The 22311-nt window shown below is 34.3% G+C and overlaps 2 protein-coding genes across 10 annotated transcripts in view; one reads left to right on the forward strand and one right to left on the reverse strand.

Moving 5' to 3' along the window:
• GLCCI1 (glucocorticoid induced 1) overlaps positions 1–5928 on the forward strand; it is a 60069-nt gene extending 54141 nt beyond the window's left edge. For both annotated transcript variants that reach the window (XM_014054500.2, XM_087712731.1), the window contains 2 exons: positions 2413–2533; positions 3350–5928. In XM_014054500.2, coding sequence (XP_013909975.1) covers positions 2413–2533; positions 3350–3698 — 470 coding nt within the window. In that variant the 3' untranslated portion in view covers positions 3699–5928. The remainder of the gene's footprint in view (positions 1–2412; positions 2534–3349) is intronic.
• Positions 5929–15553: 9625 nt separating this feature from the next.
• The window catches only part of ICA1 (islet cell autoantigen 1), a 55698-nt gene continuing 48940 nt past the window's right edge, over positions 15554–22311 (reverse strand). For all 8 annotated transcript variants that reach the window (XM_014054496.2, XM_014054495.2, XM_087712740.1 and 5 more), the window contains 3 exons: positions 21831–22103; positions 16926–17021; positions 15554–16454 (listed from right to left, as the gene is read on the reverse strand). In XM_014054496.2, the coding sequence (XP_013909971.1) occupies positions 16333–16454; positions 16926–17021; positions 21831–22103 (491 nt within the window). In that variant the 3' untranslated portion in view covers positions 15554–16332. The remainder of the gene's footprint in view (positions 16455–16925; positions 17022–21830; positions 22104–22311) is intronic.

The raw sequence follows: 22311 nt of genomic DNA on the forward strand, positions 1-22311 counted from the left end.
ATTACAGAGAAAAAGCATTAAAGTAGCCCTTTTCTATTCTATGCTACTGAGATTTCTTTAGTATTGCATTTTTGTGATAACTTACTGCTGTTTTGAGTAACAGAGGAGGCAATTATATTATTGCCAAATACATTTGTCAGCATCAATTTTCCCAATTTTTCTGCCAAATTTCTATTATGGGTCTATCTAGCCACCAGAAGTTGAGTCTCTCTCTTCCACTTTTATATTTGATGATTTTCCATGAGGATTAAACCTAGTTTATTAACTTCATGTACTAGTTTTCGAAAGAGGTATTTTCAAGTTAAGAATGCATATAAAAGTACCCAAAGTTTCTGAATTCTTTTGTTCTTTATCATAAGCCTTGTGTGCAGCCCAATTCATATTATACTTTTCAACAGAAAATAAGCTTTAGGCTGGAACTTACTGGGTTTGTGAATAAAAAATGTTAATAATTGATCAAGCGCAGGGAGAACTAACCTGCTGGCCGGACATAGACCTGCTTTACATTTCTAAAGCATCTTTTCTTTTCATTGGAAGGCTGCACTTTAACCACAGGATCCATTGCCACCCTTTGCACCAGATCAGCTATTTACTTTACATTTCTATGAAGAGCTGCTTAAATAGGTTGAAATTTTCAAAAGAAAGTGAACATAAAGTCTGTAAAGGAAACCCATGGTCTACTTTGGAGTGGGAGAATGATCTTGCCTGGCAGGGAATGGAGAAAATGTCAATGGCACCTGTTGTGTGTATGGGGAAAGGGAGGGGAGAAAGGCCCCAGCCTGCAGTGTGATTAGAAGCAGTTTTATTGCATTAAAAGTGCCTGCTCCACAGGGGGCCAGTGATTAGAATTCAGTCCCGTCCCATCCCCCTACACTATTAACAGCCTGCGGGTGTACATTTGAGACCTTGTGGTACAAAGAGAAGGGCTGGTTTTCGGCCTATACTGTTTAGATTGTAAAATACAACTTCATTTTTGGTAAGTAACTCTCACCCTTTTAATGTTACTGATGAGCCATCTGTTTAGTACTCCTAGTTTCAAATTAATGAAGGCTCTTATTCTGCAGGTCTTCCAGTATTCAGTTGTTAAAACTAGCATTATATGAAAAACTACATTTAATGTGCTTTAAAAAGAATTTGAACACAGAACATGTAAAAGTAGGATGAAATGATTTATTATTTGAAATTTAAAAACTGACGAGAAATATTTCTCTAAAGTTATTAACACAAGCATCTGGTAGATGTTAGTTGAATGATTCAATTAATTATTTAGATACAGAAAATAATACTGAGATCCTAATGAGTAAAAAATTATTTTGGGGGCTTTTTTATTGATTTTTTATTGTTTAGGAAGATTTGTTTCTAAAAGTCAAGCCAGAGGATATTTAGAAGAAGAAATAAGAGAAATTGCATTTAATTTTTCAAAAATAGTAAATGAGCATGTTTTTAAAGTTTTTAGTTACAGCTAGTGGGGGAACTGATACAAGAACATTTGGCTTGCCATTTTATGAAATTGTTGCAATATTCAGTAGGCATCTTTCCATAGAACTGAAAATACTATCTAGCAGAGAAGCAATTGAAGTACTTGGTATACATGATTACTAATTCATCAGTACAAGGAAACATTAATGAAAAAGGGCACTAATAGTTGGAGAATTGTTTATTTTAAATATTTTATTTTTGAATCTTCTTTTGAACATGCTCATAGATGATAAAATATGGTCAAATCAGTAGATGCAATCCACTAGGGCATTTTTTCATATATCCTATTTTTATTGCTATATTTTTGTAGTTATAAATTATATTATTGTACTTTAGTGCTGTTAAAATTTGCTATTTTCTCTTGTTTTAACGTAAATAATCAGATGAAAACTTACAAAAAAAGCCAGGTGTAGCATTGTATCAGCACTAAAAATTGGAGATGCTTATTTTATTCTGTGTTTCAAACCCCATTTATATAACAGAGGTGTTTATATTATATAAATGTTTGTTCATAATATTGCATGTATATGGCATTATTGTGGGAGTTTTGTGTTTCAGATGCTTCGAGCATTGTTTCAGTTTTGTATAGTGAGAAGACAGTTACGTTAAATTGTCATTAACTACTTACCCTTTTTTACTTAAATTGTACATATTTACTTAGTAGCTTCCATTTTTGAAATACTTAATAGAGAATTTAACTTAAGATTATAATTCTGCTTTATTTTATCTGTTATTCTGGATAATATCTTCTTGTTATTTTCTAATACATCATAGATAACACTTTCAGAAAGGCCACAATAAAAAGAAAAAAACTCATTTGAAGCAAATCAGTTTTTTCACAACTAAGTTGTGAAAAAAACATTATATTTGGAAATCAGACTAATTTTTATAAAAATCATAATACCTAGTAATACAACTGCTTTAAATTTTCAGACAGTGGGAGTAGCTCACCGTTGCCCAAGTATGCCTCCTCTCCTAAGCCCAACAACAGCTACATGTTCAAACGAGAGCCCCCAGAAGGATGCGAACGAGTGAAGGTCTTTGAGGAAGTGTCGTAAGTAATGCCTTTTGTATCAGCTGGGATCTGCAAGGGCGGAAAATCAGTTTATTGGACGTTTTTGAGCTGCAGATGAATAATCTACTCCAGCTGATGAAGTTTATTTCCCCCCTTCAAGAAACAAATCAGTCTTGCCAGTTTTTTTTTCAGGCAAGAAGTTGGAAGTGTTCCTGTTGGTTTGAAGGGACACGAGAGGGACAAAAAGCACTCTTGGTCATCTTATGTATCTTATGAAAACACAGCTAAAGGGGAATATGGAAATACAGAGTTTGTGTAATGTTTTTCATTCTGTAAAGACAACTGCAGCCAAAGTTCTTTGTACAGTTTTTTAACTAATTATTTTTTTAGCTTCTCATTGTATTTGTATCTGTGTTAGAAAAACAACAATATATGAAAGTGTGATAATCCACATTATCTAAACAGATAGCTTGTTTGGTCAAACTGATGAAGTTAGAAGGTATTGTTTGAGCTTAGTAAAAAAAATGTTTCCTGGATTTGTTGCCAAAGTTAAAAGAAATTAAGTCTTCCTGTGTAAACCTTTAGAAAACTGAGGAAAGATAAAACTTTACTGCTCCTTCTTGTGTGTGAATATAATGACTTTTTTGCTTGTTTTTTCCATGCTATTATTTATTGTTGTGGATCAGCTAGCTGACTGTCAATATGGAAGATGTTTGCCCATCTGTCAAGTGATTCCATTCCTTTATCATTCTGCATAATAACATATAATACTGTACATTTGTATCAAATTGTACTGAAGTGTACTCTCAAATTGTTCTCAGATTTGTAATTATTCATCTGTTCCATTTTTTATAGGACTCGTCAGCCTGTCTCAACCCCTCTCTTTTCATGTCCTGACAAAAATAAAGTTAATTTCATCCCAACTGGATCAGCTTTCTGTCCTGTAAAACTTTTGGGTCCTTTACTCCCTTCTTCTGATCTGACTCTCAAAGGCTGTCCAAACTCTAGTCAAAGCACATCTTTGAGTACTCTGACTGTGGAGCAGCTTTCTTCTCGTGTTACTTTCTCCTCTCTGTTGGATGACACCAGCACAAGGGACTCTTCAGAAATCTTAGTACAACAACCATCCCAGCAATCTCCACAGCTTTTGCAAGAACTGCAACCTGAAGAACACTCCCCTCCTCAAAACTATGTTGTAATCTAGTCCAAATAAACAGTTGGTCTAAAACATAATTGCATGAGTGGCCACTTTTCCAGGAAAAAAAAAGCTATTTTTCAGAACCTTTCTATATTTCAAAGCTCTTCTTGGCAGGGATAGAAATGCTCTGATTCAGCATTTTTGTATTGGGGGGGGGAGCAAAATGCTTGCAGAATCTATATATCATTAAGCATTTTAAGTGGAGACTATGCATTTCATAGAATGACCAGAGTAGTACTGTGTCCTGTGTTTTTCTTTTTAAAATTCTACAGTATAAATAAGCTCTGTATCAAACAAAGGTTGCCTGTCTAAATAGAAAATGTCTTACTGTGTTGTGTTCTATAGAAGATACTGTATTTCAGGATTATGTTTACAATTTATCCAGGTATTTATGTTTTAAACTTATGTAATACATACAATGCAAAAAAAAGGAAAAAAAACCCAAAAGAAAAATGGCCACAACAGTTGCACAGTGCCCACTCGAGGGCATAGCTTCAGGTACTTCTCTCGAAGTCTAAACTCAGGTATCTTGGAATGTATATCATACTGGGATATAAAATATTTTACAGCTAAAAAGCTAAAGAGGGATCATCACTCTTCTGCCTTTTTATTGTTTTATGCATTAATAGTTCCTCATTACATTCCACTTATTTTGAGGAAAATACATTCAGATCCAGAAAACTGTTACTCTGGTGAAAATGAGGAAAGCCAGCAAATTTGTAATGTATAGCATCACTTCATGTCATTACAAGTAAAACAACTGTTGCATTTCATTTCATTGTGACAATTATGGCATTGAAAAGCTTCAGGTGTTGCAGTTAATGACTGTTAAGCTGTTCTGAATAAAGTGCTCAGTTATGACACTGTACATAAGCAACATTCCATGGTGTGTGAATGAAAGAGAGAGAGAGAAAGAGAAGTGGAGAGAGAGAGAGAGATGCCTGCAAAGGCAAGCCTGCTTTTGATTTCCATAAATTTTTCAGGTTTGAGAGGTTGATAGGAATTTTCTCTCAATCTTGTGCTGGTGAGTTAAAGTTGTGAAATGCTGTTGTTACAATATTAAGAGTCTAATTAATTTAGTTTCTCTTTTGGGGAAATATTAACTTGTGTCTTCATTGCTAAAAGATTCTGAATTGTTTTGACAAGCAATGAATGATAAACTGTTTTATCTATAAAATGTGTATATCACACCTGGATTAAGAAAAATAACTTAAACAGCATATAACATATTTTAAAAAGCAAAACAAAAAGGTAGGGAAAAAGCAATAGCTGTTAAGTTATATTATCTATTCAAAGTCTTTGTAGTATCCTAGTAAATTTATTTTACATTAGATAGACTGTGATGGAGTTTGTCTTCAAAATAGCTGTACACCCAGGGAGCATCCAGCAGCATTTTTCACTCCTCTGAAACTGCAAAAGCAGTGGTTTTGGAGATAATAATTGGCAATAGAAAGAAGACTCCAAGACAAGAAGCATTTAATATTCCTGTGTCTGTGCTTTTGGCTCTGCAAGTAGTTTTATGCAAGGTTTGACACTTTTGTTCAGGAATGGAAAAGGTTGATATGACTGCAGCTTCTGTATTTATGCCCATTTGATTATTTTCTTTTGAGGACAACTTTAGACAAGTAGAAATGGGATAATAAATAGGCCTCAAAGAAGGTACCTAAGACAAGACATGGAAAATAAGTAGCTGCTACATGTTGTTTTATGGCTTCCTTTGTATTATTACCAAAGAGTTTGGTAAAAAAAAAAACTGTTAGGGAGGGTAGACCAACGGAATTTGTACAGTTGTATGGCTGTAGAAGCAAGCTGAGTGAAAGTTAAAGATTAGTTACTTTCACACAGGGGTTTTTTGTCTTTTTTTTTTCCTTTTGGGAAAAGGCATATATCTAATCCTACTAAACTCAGGCTTTGGTGAAAGTGCTATATAATTTTTGTGTTAAAGTATAAGGGAAGAGCATTGAATTCTTCTGACAAGTGTGCATTCTTTAAAGTTTTACTTTTAAGTGTTAAAGTACATTTCCATTTTTATTCTTGAGCCGTTTCCAAATGTAACAATAGCTTGATTCTTAATGTTAGGGTTTATGAAAAGCTCTGTCAGATTAGATCAAGAATGAATTCTGTGTACAATATTTACAGTGATACTGCTTGTTCTGTTTCATGGGAAACTATTAATTATCACTTGCATTTGTTTTTAGCTTATTCAAAAATTCTGAATAAAATATATTAAAATTAATGCTTTGTGATGTAAATTTTCCAGCAGTTGTTGATCTCTGGTATATCCTACATTCATTTGTAGGAAATTGTAAGGTACTGTTTCAAGAATGTTGTGTAGAGTTGTCATAATCAAATTTTGTCCTTAAATTGTATATTTATTTAAACAAAACAATTTATTTATTTCTCCCATAAGATAGAATAGAATAGAATAGAATAGAATAGAATAACAGAGTTGGAAGGGACCTTGGAGGTTTCTAGTCCAACCCTCTGCTTAGGCAGAAAACCCTACACCACTTCAAACAAATGGTTACCCATCATCTTCTTAAAAACTTCCAATGTGATGATGATATGATAGAATGCAGAAATTACGTAACAGTTTTGAAAACATTTGCTTGCTTACCCTGGATATGCATGTTGTTTAATTTTCTATAGTTTTAATATAAAACATACTGATTCAATGACTGACTTATTTCTTGTTATAAACATATCCATTTTAATGGGATATGTTAAAAAGTATTCCTATCCTAAAAATGGCAAAGAGCAGAAAGAAAGTTTTGTAGCATCTTCTGCAAGTAATAGTACCAGCTTTGGCAAAATGAATGTTCTGTACTGAAACATTCCTCCTGCTACTGAAAGATGAAAAGAAGTTCATCCAGAGCAGAGTGTTTTGTATTCAGGACTATGTGTTTTAAATTTTTTATATCTTAAGATGTCCCATGTATCCACCATGTTGGGCAATACAAAAATTGGTTTAGATATTTTAGAAGCCATTTTTGTGCATGTGCTTATGCATGTGAGGTTTTCAGGTTTTTGTTTGACAGTATATTTTACAAAATCTTCTCTACTACTGCTTTACTCACTAGGTAAAATCTAGGAGGGTCTTTTGCCCTCCTGCGTTCTTGTTAGATGTAATAGGGAGATTGCCTAAGGAAACTATTTTCCAAAAATCAACCCAAACCATAAACTACAAGTCTAAAAAAAAACCTTTCTGTTTTTGTAAAAAAAATATAGTTCTCAACTGAGCAAATAATAGCTCTCCTACTTTAGGAATTTTATTCATTTTTTCAATCTATATACAGGTAATCTTTGCATTACAATGATTAATAGAATTTCTGTTGCTAAACAACATGGTCATTAGGTGAAACATAAGACATCATTTAGCTAGAGCAATTCCAGTACTTTCCGTTGCTATCATTAACAATCTTACTGTGATTGAGAACCCTCCCTGATCCAACCCATTCCTGGTTTGGTCTCTTAGTCCCAAACCTTGGGAAGGCAAAAGGTGGCCATCTCTTTATCTCTCAATCTTCCTCTCAATCTCTGCCATTTTGGCCAGCCTGCAGAGTGGCCCTTCTCAGCAGCAGCAGGGCTAATGTAGAGGCCTGGGTCTTAACTTCAGCTCCAGTGCTGCCATGCCACAGTGTAGTTCAAAGCCCCAGCTCCACAGGCCTTGCTGCACCAAGCTGATCTTTTCCATTGTTTCCACATTTTTTCCATCTTCCACTGTTGAAAGCCTACCTGATCCTATGATCATTATTGGACATGCCAGGCATTCTGCTGGAGGCTACTCATGCTACAATGCCTCAGAAATTTTTAGAGGGCTTGCCAAAGCAGTATCATGGTCAACTGTATTAAATGCTACCGAGAAGTCAGGAACATGAAGGACGGAAATATTACCCCAATCTCCCATAAAGGCCTTTGAAAAGCATGACTAATGGTGTTGCAGTTCCATTCTTGATTGATTCAGGTTGGAAAGTGGATGAAAATTCTCCAGTGAGATGAGGTCTACTGATGGTTTCTTGAGGAGGTACATCACACTCTGTTTAAGAGGCAGCAAGATAACTCTTTTAAGAACTCACCACTCCAGCACCCACTCACACATTACAGCTCAGGACACCTTAGCCAGCGGGGAGACCTGGAATTGGTATACAAGGTTGTAGAGGTTATACAAAAGTTATGGAGAGGCTGTGAGCAGCAAACTGCAGTGCGCCTTAGTAACCAATTACCTCAACTGTCTATGAGCTCATCTAATTAGTAGAACCAGACACTACCAGGAACTACTGTGTTATGTGAAATTCTATCCTGGCTGGGATGGTCTTAGAGATTGACAAGGAGACTATTGCCAATAACGATGCTATTGCTACCTATGCTCTTGCTTTTCTTGTTGAAATGGTATAAAAGCAAAATAACTCTGCGGAGGCAGACAGACATTTTGGACACCTGCTATGATGGATTTCTGAATCCTACACAAGGTGGTTGAGCTCAATTGTGAGAACTCTATGAATTTCAACTGGCTGAGAGTTATTGAAGGGATCTTCTGAATGCCTCCTCTTGAATGCCTTCCCTTCAGCCACACTTAATCACAGGAGTTTTCCTGGTTGTTAGCCGATTGTTTCTTAAGTGAATTATATCCATGCCTGCCTGGTTATCTTTTAAATTGGAAGAGGACCTATTTGAATTAAGGGTTTCAGTTTATGCTTGTGCTTAGAAACTCAGTGTCATAGTTTTTTTTAATCAAAAGGTTGGTTTTATTTTACCAAGCAATAAAAAGTTATCAAATTCTTATTTGATTTTTATCAAATAATATTTTATTTTATTTTTTTAATCTAATGTTTTTTGGAAATAAAAGCTTTTCCTGAATGTGGTAGATGATTTTTAATGGATTTTTGTTATTCTAATAAAATAATATACATCTGTAAAATTCAAACATTTTCAATTTTCAATGACTTGTAGAGGGAAGGGTCAAATCGGAGTAAAAAAGAGAATTGGCTTGTGCTTTCATGTTTCTTCATATTTATACCAATGTTGGAGCCTCTATATATTTTGGTCTCTCATTTCCAATCAGCCACAGATGCCATAGCCAATGGTCAGGAACCCTGAAAGTGGCAGGTGTTCCAATGGAAGCCACCAGTTTTCATCCTAAATTTAGATGAACAAGCAGGCTAGTAATTTTCTCAGGGACAGAGTGTTAAAATTAAAAATCTAGTTATTATAGCCTAGAATAAGGAAGTAATTTGCTTCAGGGATTGATGAAACAATGTGAAAAGAAGGGCAACAACTAAGTCCAAATACACCTGGTGGTTTCATGAGGTTTGGAATGTGTTTTCTGGAATAGAGTTTGAAATGAGTTTCAGGTTATTTTCAAAGTCAAACTCTTCACTTTCATAGTGGATCATCACATGAAAACTAATGTCCAATTGTTTGTGGTAGAAAAAGAGAAAATTGAATGGCACATTTTCATTCTTCTGTGGCTATAAAAATCTGAGTTCCTGTATATAACATATCAAGGAAATCTTCAATATACTACATATAACTTAGAAAATCTATTCTCAGGCTAGTTTGAATAGAAAAGGAAAAAAATAGATCCAATGATCCTATTATGCATTTCTTATGTATTTGAAATACCTCTTCTAAGCAACATTTTAAACTTCATGATCAACTTATTCCCTGGAAGCTACTGTCAATTTTAAAAATGCAGGAGAATATGAGTCGGTACAAAATAACAACAGCTTATAGGTCATTCAAATAAAGGAAACCTGTCTAAAACAATTCATCTAGGATTTTAGTTCATTTGGTAATCTTATATAAGTACACTTTGTGCAGAAGTGGGTCTACTGAATGATTATGCCACTGTGGGGTCATTGGTACTCTCTGACCCTGATTGTTTTCTCTCAGATGTTTCATTATGCAATTAAGTAACATTGTCATGCCACTAGATTTTTAAAGTGTTTCAAGAACTAAAATATTGCACTTATGATGGGTGGATCATGCACACGGTTATATGTAACAAAACTAGTTACCATTTTATGATGCCTTAGTTAAGGCCTTACGTGGAATACTGCATCCAGTTTTGGTTGCCAAGATGTAGAAAAGATGTGGAGACTCTAGAAAGAGTGCAGAGAAGAGCAACAAAGATGATTAGGGGACTGGAGACTAAAACATATGAAGAACAGTTGCAGGAACTGGGTATCTCTAGTTTAATGAAAAGAAGGACTAGGGGAGACATGACAGCAGTGTTCCAATATCTCAGGGGTTGCCACAAAGAAGAAGGAGTCAAGCTATTCTCCAAAGCACCTGAGGGCAGGACAAGAAGCAATGGGTGGAAACTGATCAAGGAAAGAAGCAACTTAGAACTGAGGAGAAATTTCCTGAGAGTTAGAACAATGAATCAGTGGAACAGCTTGCCTCCAGAAGTTGTGAATGCCCCAACACTGGAAGTCTTTAAGAAGATGTTGGATAGCCATTTGTCTGGAATGGTATAGGGTTTCCTGCCTAGGCAGGCGGTTGGACTAGAAGCCCTCCAAGGTCCCTTCCAACTCTGCTATTGTATTGTATTGTATTGTATTGTATTGTATTGTATTGTATAGCAATATGCTAAACATATTGTAAGTTAGGAAAACTTTAAAGCTTAATATAGCAATCTAAATATATTTGTATAACATTTCAGTGCAAGTAAGGCAAGTTTTATAGGTACAGAAGATTCTTTGCTTCTTTGGCTGTATTTGAAAGAGAAAACAAATGCAATGAAAGCTGAATGTTCCACTTTTAAAATTGAACTGAGACTTTCCCCCCCTTTATTATGTCTTTTTACACAATTAAGTAGGTTTTTATAAACTTGGCATTTTGCTCAACTACACAATCGTGAAAGTTCTCCAGGCTGTTCTTAATTTAGCAGATGAGTATGATAGCTAAATTTGTCAGCTATCAATAAGTTTCAAGTAAGAACGGCAAATCAATTATCACAAATTCATTTCCCACTCCCACTTTGCTTTGATCTTTGTGTAGTATTTTCAGTTTAAAATTTACCATAAATCACATACAGAAACTTATATTGACATTGTCATGCAGTTTTTTAAAAAAAAAGGCTTGGTCAGACAATTGTTTACAATTTATAACCAATCTGATTAAATAAATTGTTCACATGGTCAGCAAAAATGTTACAAAAGTATTTTTAATTAAATAATTTCTTGTATCAATTTTTGAACTGCAAGTTTGGAAATTCAGTGTAAAGCTAGACTAGTCAAGTTCTCATTAGTCCAACTCTATTGCACTTTATTGGTTACAAGCCACAGAGACCTTTGGGGCAAAGCAATGATTGTTAAAAAAATGCTGTATTGTGGGAATTTAGCTACTCACCTGAATTGTAACATGAGTTAGTGGCAATGCAGATCTTTGTTAAATTGCTGCCATGCTTTCTGCAAAATGGACCAGGCCATTTTCATGTGTATGATCTGTGACCTAAAAACAACTTTAATTAAATCTGACAGTCATATTCACTTCTTTAAAAGCCACTGCAATCTATTCACATTATGCCTACTACTACTATCATTGCAGCTTCAATATATTTAGCTGCCTGAGGATCTAATGCCGGTAGAAACAAAAAGAATACCATAAGCGGATTTTAGAACACTGTAAACAGCTGATGGGAAATATAGTGAAATATGTAACATAATCTGGAGTACAATTAATTAAGATTGCCCTTCCACAAATTTATCTTTGTGTATAAGCTTATAAATTTATATTTATAAATTTATCTTTGTGTATAAGGTAAATTCCAGTTAAATGGATGGAACTGAATCTTCTGCAGTGCCAAGCAAGGCCTTAAAATCTTTTTTAAATGGTCAAGGGATCTTCTGGAGCAAATTTTGGAGATAACTTAAAAAGTGAGGGGAGAAAGTCCTAGTTTGTGAACTAGTTGTTTGTTAATTTGTTGCAAGTACAACAGATTCTACAGTTTGAACTAGAGTTGTGATGTCAGACAATATGCAGTAGTTTTATTCAGGTAGAGACACACTTGTTCCTACATTATCCCTTGGAATTGTATATAGTAAATATTTTTTATAGAAACAATAAAATACCTTTAAAATGGAGGAGTTGAAGCCAGGGTCAAATATTTGTTTCTGGAACACTCTGCGCCTCAAGATCAGACAGGCACTTCCCTACTCAGTTTTAGAAAGCCAGTAAAATAATATTGTCTTTGAAAATGAGCAGAAATGCTCTGTATGCTTGTTTTTAATACATTTTCTAATATATTTTCTGTGTTACTATAAATAATATACTAGTCAATCTTAAGGGCACCAAGCAGTTTTATGATATTGTTGCTTTAATTGAAATCTTTCTGAATGTACTAGTCAAAGTATTGTTATGGAACAGTAAATTTTTGTAGTAATGAAATAAATGTAGCAAATTATCATTTGCTGAAAAACAAGACAGCCTCCCATGCTTTAAAGCAGAATATACAAAGAGGTGGTGTTTAATTGATTGCATTTTCTAAATGTCTATTTAGTGCTGAAACATTTGAGTAATGTTTTTTCACACATCTCCCTTCAAATGTCCAGATGTCTGATCAGTTGTGATTTTAGGAACTGAACACTCCAATAAAGACAGAAAGTAAATGATTAGGTAACAAAAGCAATCTGCATCTATGCACATCTTGTTTGGATTTACACAGGTAGCAGAAATGGGGAGTAGCTTTGCAGGCAGGATGGGACTGTGGCCAGACAGATACTGCCTGTTTCTCTCCATCTTTAATTTGTGCATCTTATGTGATATTGTTAACTCTTGCTAACTGTTCTTATCAAAAATAGAAACAGATGATTACAATATATTTTAATAAATGTAGAGGATTTACTAAGAAAATATCACTAATATTTTCCCCAGTCAGGTAAACAGCTGCCCAGAGTCCTAAATCTGGCAAATAAACAAAGAGCTTCAGCAGCTATTGATGGTGATGTAATGCCTATTTTAAGATAAGAAAGGAAATGAGAAATATTAATAATGCTGTTAATATTATAAACTTGCAGTTGGATATGGATAGTTGTCACAGTTGAACACCCTGGGAATTAAATTTATTATTTAAAAAACTTGCAAAACTTATTAAAAACATTCATCAGGACATAATGATTGTTTCCTAGTATGATTTCATTGCTTATTTGTACCCGATGACTATCTATTCTTGATGAATGCATCTTTTATGTACACTGAGAGCATATGCACCAAGACGGTTTTCTTGTGTATCCAATCACACTTGTCCAATAAAGAATTCTATTCTTTTCTGTTCTATTTTATTGTCCCTGACATCTCACTTTAACTGGGTCTGAAATGTCAAAGAAAGCCAGTTGATTTGTTTGCATATATGGAATTCTACTGACTGCCAGCTGCCGCAGTTTGGTATTTCGATTCTCACCGACTCAAGGTTGACTCAGCCTTCCATCCTTCTGAAGTCGATAAAATGAAGGTCCAGATTGTTGGGGGCAAGATGTTGACTCTCTAAACCATTTAGAGAAGGCTGTAAACCGCTTAGAGAGCGCTGTAAAGCACTGTGAAGCTGTATATAAGTGCTATTGCTACCTAGTCGTCATTTTAGATTTTTTTAACAATTGGCAAACAAAATCATATCAAAAAAGAATGATAGAGGTTGATGTTACTCGCTTGCTTCATTTCAGTTTCCTGGGCCATTTAGTCAACCTGCATTTCTTGATATTCAGCATTCCAGCTTCCAACCACAAGCTGCACATATTGGTTGCATGTTCAGTTACGGTGTTCTTATTTTAATTAATAAGCATTTTATCTGCTTAAGCAGAAATAATTTATTTGGACAATGAAAATTTTTATATAGGTTATTGCAAATGTTTGAGATGGGTTTTATCTGTCTTTAGGTTTCCTGAAAGTTTATATTTTAGCTTAATGTGATTTTCCTAAACCCTTTAAATTTAGGTGATTATTAACGGAATGCCCTTTCTTTGGTTAAATTTATATTAAGATTAAACCAAAAATATCCCATTTGTCTCTTTCTTATCATTTGTTTTAGACCTGTATAATTTAAAAAAATCTTTTCTATATAATTAGAAAAAACAAAAACATATTAAACATTAGGGGAAGAGCATAATTTTTTACTATATGCTGCCAATATTGTATGTTTTGCAGAAAGAACTTGTGGGAAAAATAGGAGGAAGGGGTGTTATGCTGCCTTGAGTTATTTATAAAATAAGCAAATTTGTGTGCCATATCTCATTTAATAAATATACATCCAGGTGGTTACGTTACTAATTTAACAAATAAGTCAGACTTAGTATCTTTGACCCATAGTAATTGAGATACAATGGAGCATGTAAATATTGCCTGCCATCTTGTCTTGCGATTTCCCAGTATATTTAGAGCAGGGCTGTCAAACTGTGGTCCTCAGGCCAGATGTCTCACATACTGGCCACACCCACACCAAATTTAGCAAAGGGCAAAAAAATCACAATGTCACATGACACCACCATGACAACACGAGTTTGACACCCCTGACTTAGAGGCTGAACACATTTGTGATACTGCTGAGCTGGAGCAGATAAGTGTTTTTCATAAGCAAAAGAATGAGTTGGGGTGGGGGGGAGAAATTGGAAAACTCCTCTGGCAGGAAAAACAAATGTTGTTGGATTTAGGGAACTGGAGAAAATATTTTGGTTGATAAACCCAAGTGGATTTAGATGGTTTTGTTAGTGAAAATCTTCAGATCTGATAATGGATTGAAGATCACCAAAGACTTTCTGGTGACGGAAAAACCACTGAAGATGAAACAGGATTGGACTCTGAGGAACAAAATACATTCAATGAAAGGAAAAGAAGATTCAAAGATCTACAAAGAAGACTGACTGGAGTAATAGTACTGCTTCAGCTACTAAATACAACAGCATAAGCATTAGATTTGTAGACAGGGAGATAATAAATCTTGAAAGAGTAGAGCAATAAAAATGTATCCGGTTACTGCTTTCCAATCTCTCTTCTAAAGTCTATGCAGGAAAAGGAGAAAGGGTATGTATTGGAATATCTGCTTACATTTAATTAGCTCTGCAAAATACAGTAGAAAGAAAAACAAACACTTTAAATCTTTATTTTATGTTATTATGAATAAATAAACATTCAACTTGGATGTATGTTTTTGCAAGATAGAATTTTATCTGGTTGGATCCTGAGAATATTAAAACAGTATAATATTATCTGGTGTAAGAATTTCCAGGAAACTTTCTAAACTGTATTTTGACTCTAAATGGACACTATGTGGCTTACAATTTTTAAAAGAATAGTTTTAAAAAAGGAACACGACAAGCCCCCATAAAACCACATGTATAATAAATTCAGACTGCAAAAGGCTGGATAAGTATCCTAACTCTATGCCTGGGAATTATCCAGTTCTCAAGCTAGGTCAGGAACATTTGAAGGGTGGGAATTGAATGTATCCATGGGGAGTTCTTGTTTCAGAAGACAGGTATTGGGACAGAGAAGGCAGGTTTTCATGGCCCAACAAAATGATGTATATTTACAGGGAGCCCATCTGACCTATCCTGCCTTGTGCTGGATGAGCAGAAACAACTAGAGAAGATAGATTAAAAAGAACCAATTCTACAAAGATTAGCTTGCTGATTTGTTTGTTTGCTTGCTTCCTTTCCATGAATGTCACCTGGCACCAGGCAGTTGGACACTAATTAAATAAATGCCTGAGATAATTCATGTTGATAATAACTTTTCCCTTATGAGCTGATTGTTTTTATCTTTCCAACAGTAAAATTAACTATAGATTTCTAACTACAAGTGATAATATTTCTATCATGTTATCATTTTTATGTTCCAATGGATAAAAAAGGTCATTTACACATATATTTTTTGTCAAAACCATCTTTATTAAAGAAGAGTGTTACAACAGGCTTGAAACCAGCTACAATGAAAAGAGCCTTATATAGAAAACGAAGATTATAATGAATGCACATGGTGGCAAAGGCAATAAAATCTAGTCTCTTTTATAGCAGAAACTGCTGGCACAAAAGAACACTCTAAAAGTATGTAGTCTTGGCAGTGGATTTGGACTTATGCCATGCTATTTAATAATGTAAAATCAGAGAATGAGCAGAATAGATTCATACTCAACTATAATTTTCTTTGATTAGCCCCTAAGTATAGACTTTTCATTATTGATACTAAGAATAGAAATTTAGTTTATATTCTAATGCTGCACTTATTATATATTATAGTCTTTTTGATTCAATCCATGCAACTTCCAATTACATGATTTTCTTTTCTGATTTACGCAAAGAATAAATATACAAAAATAACTTTTCTTTTATAGTTTACCTTTTTATTTACCATGTGACTGCTCTATCAAGAACCAAGCGACACAAAGTACACTAATCTAGTCAGCAATTCCCTTTAAATCAAAATCTCATTCAGTACATCTACTTACAAAAATGGGTGTAAACTGTTTATATAAACAAGAGCTAATAACTGTAACCTATAGAAAGGGAAAGGTCAATCCTGTGATTTTATTAGAATGGCACAAAAGTGAGAAGTTGTACAACAACGCATTGGTTCAGTTTTAAATTTTCTTAAACTCCCAAGCTAGTTTTAATGATTGGTGACTAGAGATTTACCATAGCCAGACAACTCATGCATTGAGCAATTCATGTTCTTTATCTGTTTTCCCAACAGCATCTGGGTTGGACAAAGGGTCCAGATCAGCAAAGAGGCTAAACCAAGCTGTTAGATCTTTAGAAGAACTTCCAGCTTCTGCAAAAAAGAAAGCATAGACAATGTTGGCCAAGTCAGTATTTGTGTTTGACTACAGTTTTGAAGGATGACATAAGAACAAATAGATTTAGGAGGCATTACTCAAGAAAAGATTTTAGACACATCTAAGAAGACACTTTGCCACGTGTGCTTATGGTATGTTTACCCTTTCTTTCTCTTTATTTATTCATTGTGTATGCAAATTTGAAACCTAGCTTTCATGAGACTTTTCTCAAAAGTAATTTATCAAACAGTCAATGTAATTGCAAATATAACATTAGAATGGGCATGTGAAATCCAAATTATGTACATGTTTGTACATGTATTCCAAGGATGATGAATACTTTAGTCAGAGTGCAGTAAAAATAAAATATAGAATAGTTTCAAATAGACCTGAGAGTATGCAAGGTTCTGGAGAAGTCTGAGCTCAAAGGTAACATTTAAATTTTTAAAAAATCTTTTATCAGTTACCTTTTATTGGTGCCTTGTTGATATTTGGGTTGAAGCTGCTGGATTTCTGTCCTGTCTGCACCGCAGGTGATGGGTTAATGCTGCTGGCTGCCCAACCTAAGAATTCAATAAAAGAATTGCATTTCTGTGAATCAATAGTAATTACTTAATCGTTTTAAATCATTCAAGGCAACAATACCCAAACCATTTTCTGAAAATCAAAACTCCTGACATGTCCTGAAATGCTGCTTGCATTTCGCTTTGTCATGTCATTGATTTACGGAGCTGAGGTTACCTTAAGCCTGTATATTTTTCTTTGCATTATTTTAATTCTTCACAAGTTCTCTTTGTATATGTCTATTCTGGCTTAAATATGGGATGGTTTTAAACCTAAGAAAGAGATCCAGAATGCAGTTCTTCTGGGATAAGCTGTTATTAACAAATTATAACTAAATAGAGTTAGGAAAGCAAAAGCCTTTCTGTTAAGGTAGCAATATGGGGAATGGGGGAGATGTGTGATGGCTCAGCAGTTAACGATTCTGAGACTGTCAACTGGAAAGCTGGTGACCCAGGTTCAAGATCCAAGTTCCGTGCACTGGGTTGAGTTCCTGTTCCTGCCCTAGCTCTTGCCTACCTAGCAATTTGAAAGCATGTGCATGTGAGTAGAATAATAGGTACTATTTCTGTGGAAAGTAACAGTTCTATGTGCCTTTGGTGGATAGTCATGCTGGTCCCATGACCATGGAAAATGTCTTTGAACTGGCTCCCTTAGCCAAGAAACAGAGATGAACACTTTGCCCTAGAGTCGGGCACTACTAGAAAAGGAAAACCTTTACCTTTAGCAACACAAGTAGCCCTCAACTTATCATCATTCAATGACCATTCAAATGTGATGTACAATAGTCCTTGCACTTAAAGACTGTCACAATATCCTCATGGTCACATAATCCAACATGATTCAGCCGCTTGGCAACTGGCAAGAAGTTGAAGTGTCCTGGGGTCACCTGATTGCCATCTGCAACTTTCTTAGCCAGCTTCTAACAAGTGAAATCAATGGAGGAATCCAGATTTGCTTAACAATCTTGTTATTTGCTTCACAAATGTGTCATTTAGCGGGATAAGTTTTGGTCTCAATTGAGATCGTAAGCAAATTGATTTTAAGATTATGTATTTTAGTTTTATAGAAATATGATATGATTATGCTCAGCTTTAGGTGTGAAATGAGCTAAATAGCAATCTGAACTAGGCTTCTAGTCCAGCGTTTAGCTAGAGTGGATTAAAGTTGAATGCTTTATTAGCTTTATAGATTAATTCTGCAATTTGCAGAATTGTAGCAAAAGTGCTATTGTTCTCTGCTAATGAAATGCATTATAAGAAGTAATAGTTATCACAATTAGCATTTCAGTCATGCAAATGACATTTTGTGTGCATTTGCAATACTTCCTCAATTATTTAAGGAAGATTGGGATCAGCCATGATACAATAACACAAGTTCTCCCAACTTGGAGTTTCTAAGCAATACTGACGTAAAAAAGCAAGAAGAGATATCAAATTTCATCTGATATTCTACCAAAGTGCTCAGGGACTTCAGAGGATTGGAAAATATGAATATATGTTATAATATACTGCCACTCCATGAAAAAAGACTACTGTCACTTTTGATTAGCAGACATATTACATAAAGAAATAAACAACTATGTTTTCTACTAGACTGACTATGTGAAAACTGATTTAATACATTCAATTTTAAGGACAGCTGACAAAGTTCATTGCTAATTTGGAATATACAGTATGTCAATTTAGTAACCCATCAATAAAAACATTAGAGCAATGGGAAAAAAAAGAATAAAAGCAGAACTCCCCAGTAAGTAAATTTATAGAAAATTTGGAACTTTAAGAAACACTATGGAATTTCTAATGTGAATATTTTAATTTACTCTAAAATATGTTTACAGCAATGTTATATAGCTAGTTGTGCTTTGTGAGCAACAAAAATTAATTATTTCTGAGGATGTTTTATTTATAATGCGACTGAGCAATTTTCAATCCTGCTTTTTTCCAACCTGCCAGCCCTGTTTTATTACTTTAGTAATTATTCAAGAGCAAGTCACATATTTTTGTTTTCTAAAAAAATCCAAACCACAAAAAATAAAGAAAAAAAAATACAGCTCCCCTTTCTTTAATGATGTCAAAATATCCACACCTACTCTTCATTTTGGGGGAGGATAGAAAGTGTAATCCACTATTGAAAACATTGCCTGCTTCTGTTCAATAATAAGAGTTGAATTGTTAACAAGCAAGCTACTGAAACAGAGCAATCGTAACATGTTTAATTGGATTATGGATTGACTGATCTAATAATTTTATATTTATTCTTATTTAAGAATATTTGATTCTAACATCACAATTTTCATTAAATATGAAATTTGCCTTTGGTTAAGTAGAAGAATTGGCAAGCTCCATTTTCCTATTAAATAATATTGGAGTCTTTACTATACTTTCTTTTTTGATTCTAGCTCTCTACTTCAAAAGACCTTGGAGACTATTAATGAGAGTTGACTGGATAGGTCCTTGATCTGTCTAGGTACAAAGCCAAACACTATGTTATATGTAACTCCAAACAGCTGCCCCATTACTTTTCAATTTATATCTAAATCCAATAATTCAAAAGCTTGCTGATCCAGCCTATCAGCTGGCCATTCTGTCTGTATGCCAATGTTATTATATCTATCTCATAGATGGAAATGAGAAAAGCATTTAGCCAATAGCTTTAGTCTGCAGGGAACAAAAACTATTAATAAAATATCAGAAAACCAAGGTCTTAGTTTTTTGCTTGACACTATCATAAAATAACATAAAGCAAACAAATGGGACTCCAATCAAACAGGTGCACACCTGTAAATTTTTTAGAGTACAATTTCATACCTCCTTATCCTGGTATATTCATTTTTCCTACCATATAAATTTTATACAGTACACACCTCTACAGCTTTGGTAAAATTTTACCATTCAAAAGGAGTCCATTATGCTCCTGCAACCTGCAAGATCTTCCAAGTTAAGACAGTCCTATACATTCATTAGGGCTTTCAAATTTGCTGTTTTACAAAGCTGTTACTTTGAATGGGCCACTAAACAAATAGTTGTAAGTTGAAGATTACCTGTACAGTGTGTTTATGTTGTACATGTGCACACACAATCAGAAAGCCACATATTTATAATGTTTTTTTTCAGGAACCATATAAAATGTTTTATTATTTATTCCATCACTGCAGCCAAACACATAGAGTTTACCTCCCACACTATTCAGCACTGATCATACTGCCTGAAAAATAATGGAAGTTGAAACAGTTCTTCTTTCAAAAGTCTCTATTAAACAGGTTATAGGAGGACCTCTACGTCTCCATTCTCCAGCTTTTAATTTTAATTCTTACCTTCTGTCACTTAACTGCTGTTTTATGAAAAGCAGTCACCACTGTGAGAAATGTTATACACATTTCTTGCCATGTTTAGATCCTTTTGGTTTCTTAATACACTTATTTATTAAATTTGTTTGCTGCCCCATCACGCCTCAAGGCAACTCTTATCCTGTATCAAGGTAAATCACACCAACTAAAATATTCTTAACATTTTCCCAGTATTGAGAAAGCAGCTATTTTTCTAGTCAGACTTATTACACCAAAGAATTTGGAATAAAACAACTGAAATATCCGTATCATAGATCTGTCAGTCCTAATAGTGTCCCTTTAAAAACATTCTTTTTATAGCTTCTACCTGAGCAAAATCAGAGAAATAATTTTCCCTTCAATAAATGACAACCAACCCAACCCACATTAACACCCTGGAGGAATTAAGTACCCTTCACACTTGTCATCCCTTCATTCTAAAAATAATGAGACAATTTTTCCTTTCACCCTTTACGCCTCCCTCCCACAGCCACCATCTGCCCAAGAAACAGCAGAGAAATTAACATAAAATGTTGGCAGCAGAGAAGATGTCCCACTGTACGGGGAGAACTTAAACAACAAGAACGGTGATGTAATAAAGTATGTTTTCTTTTAAATCTTGTCCTGGAGATGCCCGTCTTTTAAATGTGACAATAATTAATCAATATTCAACGAGAGCAAAACTGGTTATGATTTTAACAAAGTTAAAAAAATTATCAATAAAGTTAAGAGTAACATAGAGAATGGAATCACCACTCCCTAGAAATTATATTTGCAAACTTATCAGGATATGTATGCATGTAATCACATTCAAGTAAAATGCAAGACAATCATTTTAAGTTTTATAAGCAAACTTGATTTCCCTAATATTTCTTCCCTTGGCTTTTATTTACTAAACAAACTTATATAGGCAACCATCTTCCAGAAGGAATTCTGGAGAGAAAACAAAATTAAAACATAATACAATAAAAGACCATTTGAAATAATAAACATCATTGAGGCCATATAAAACTCAAATTTATTCATCAATTGTCCCATGCCATCAAACTCCCAGTGCCTAAAGGGAAAGCCAAGTCTTCAATGGTCAGGAAATAACCCACTGCTGGTTCTGACCATCTGTAATTTCCTATTCCCATTGTCTGAGTTGCAGTATCAATTGCATATTGCCCAAATAAGTACAGTGAATCCATATTGCTTGATAAATCATAGTTTAAATTACATTTGTTAAATTAACAAAATATAGAAAATTATGACTATTTAAATATAATAAATATTTAAAGATTTAATATATTAGATATTTAGAAACTGTTTCCTTCCTGTCGCTTCACTGGAAGAATATTGCTACATACTCTACTGGATTTTGGCACTAAATACCTACACTCATTCCTGTTTTACCTTTGCCAAAATAATGACAGAAACAATAAACGTCACCAGAAAAATGACTAATTTGGGATTATAATGTCAGGTATGAAAACAAGCTTACCTTGAAGAGAACGTTGCAAATTATTCATGTTTTGGTCTAAAAGCTGAGAAGGAAGGAAGCCTGATGATGATGATTGATTGCTCTCCATTTCTCCCACAGAAGAGTTTGCCCCTGTTTCAGCAAGGGTAACCTCTCCAAAGACAGCTACCCATTCCCTGCTGAATTCGCCATCATCCAAAGAAGATGCATTGAGAATCTCATTCAATAATACCATGTCATTCTTATCAGTAGGTTCAGGTTCTAGGGAGCTCACAAGCTGGTCCTTTGATACTGCTAAAAGAATAATAATATACAGATTGATAGATTAGTTAAAATAAGAACAAATGTAAGGAATAACCACCAGATCTAACCAATGGGAATGAACTCAAAAATAGAATACATATAAAATTTTCAGATAGGAGTAAGATTTCTGCCTGAAACCCTGTAGAGTTGTCATCGATTAAATAGACAACCCTATGCTATACAGACAGTTTCATCTGAT

The sequence above is a fragment of the Thamnophis sirtalis genome, unplaced genomic scaffold (assembly GCF_051295495.1).
Source record: "Thamnophis sirtalis isolate CommonGarterSnake01/CBP01778 unplaced genomic scaffold, rThaSir2_p1.2 scaffold_4, whole genome shotgun sequence".
Classification (NCBI taxonomy): Eukaryota; Metazoa; Chordata; class Lepidosauria; order Squamata; family Natricidae; genus Thamnophis; species Thamnophis sirtalis.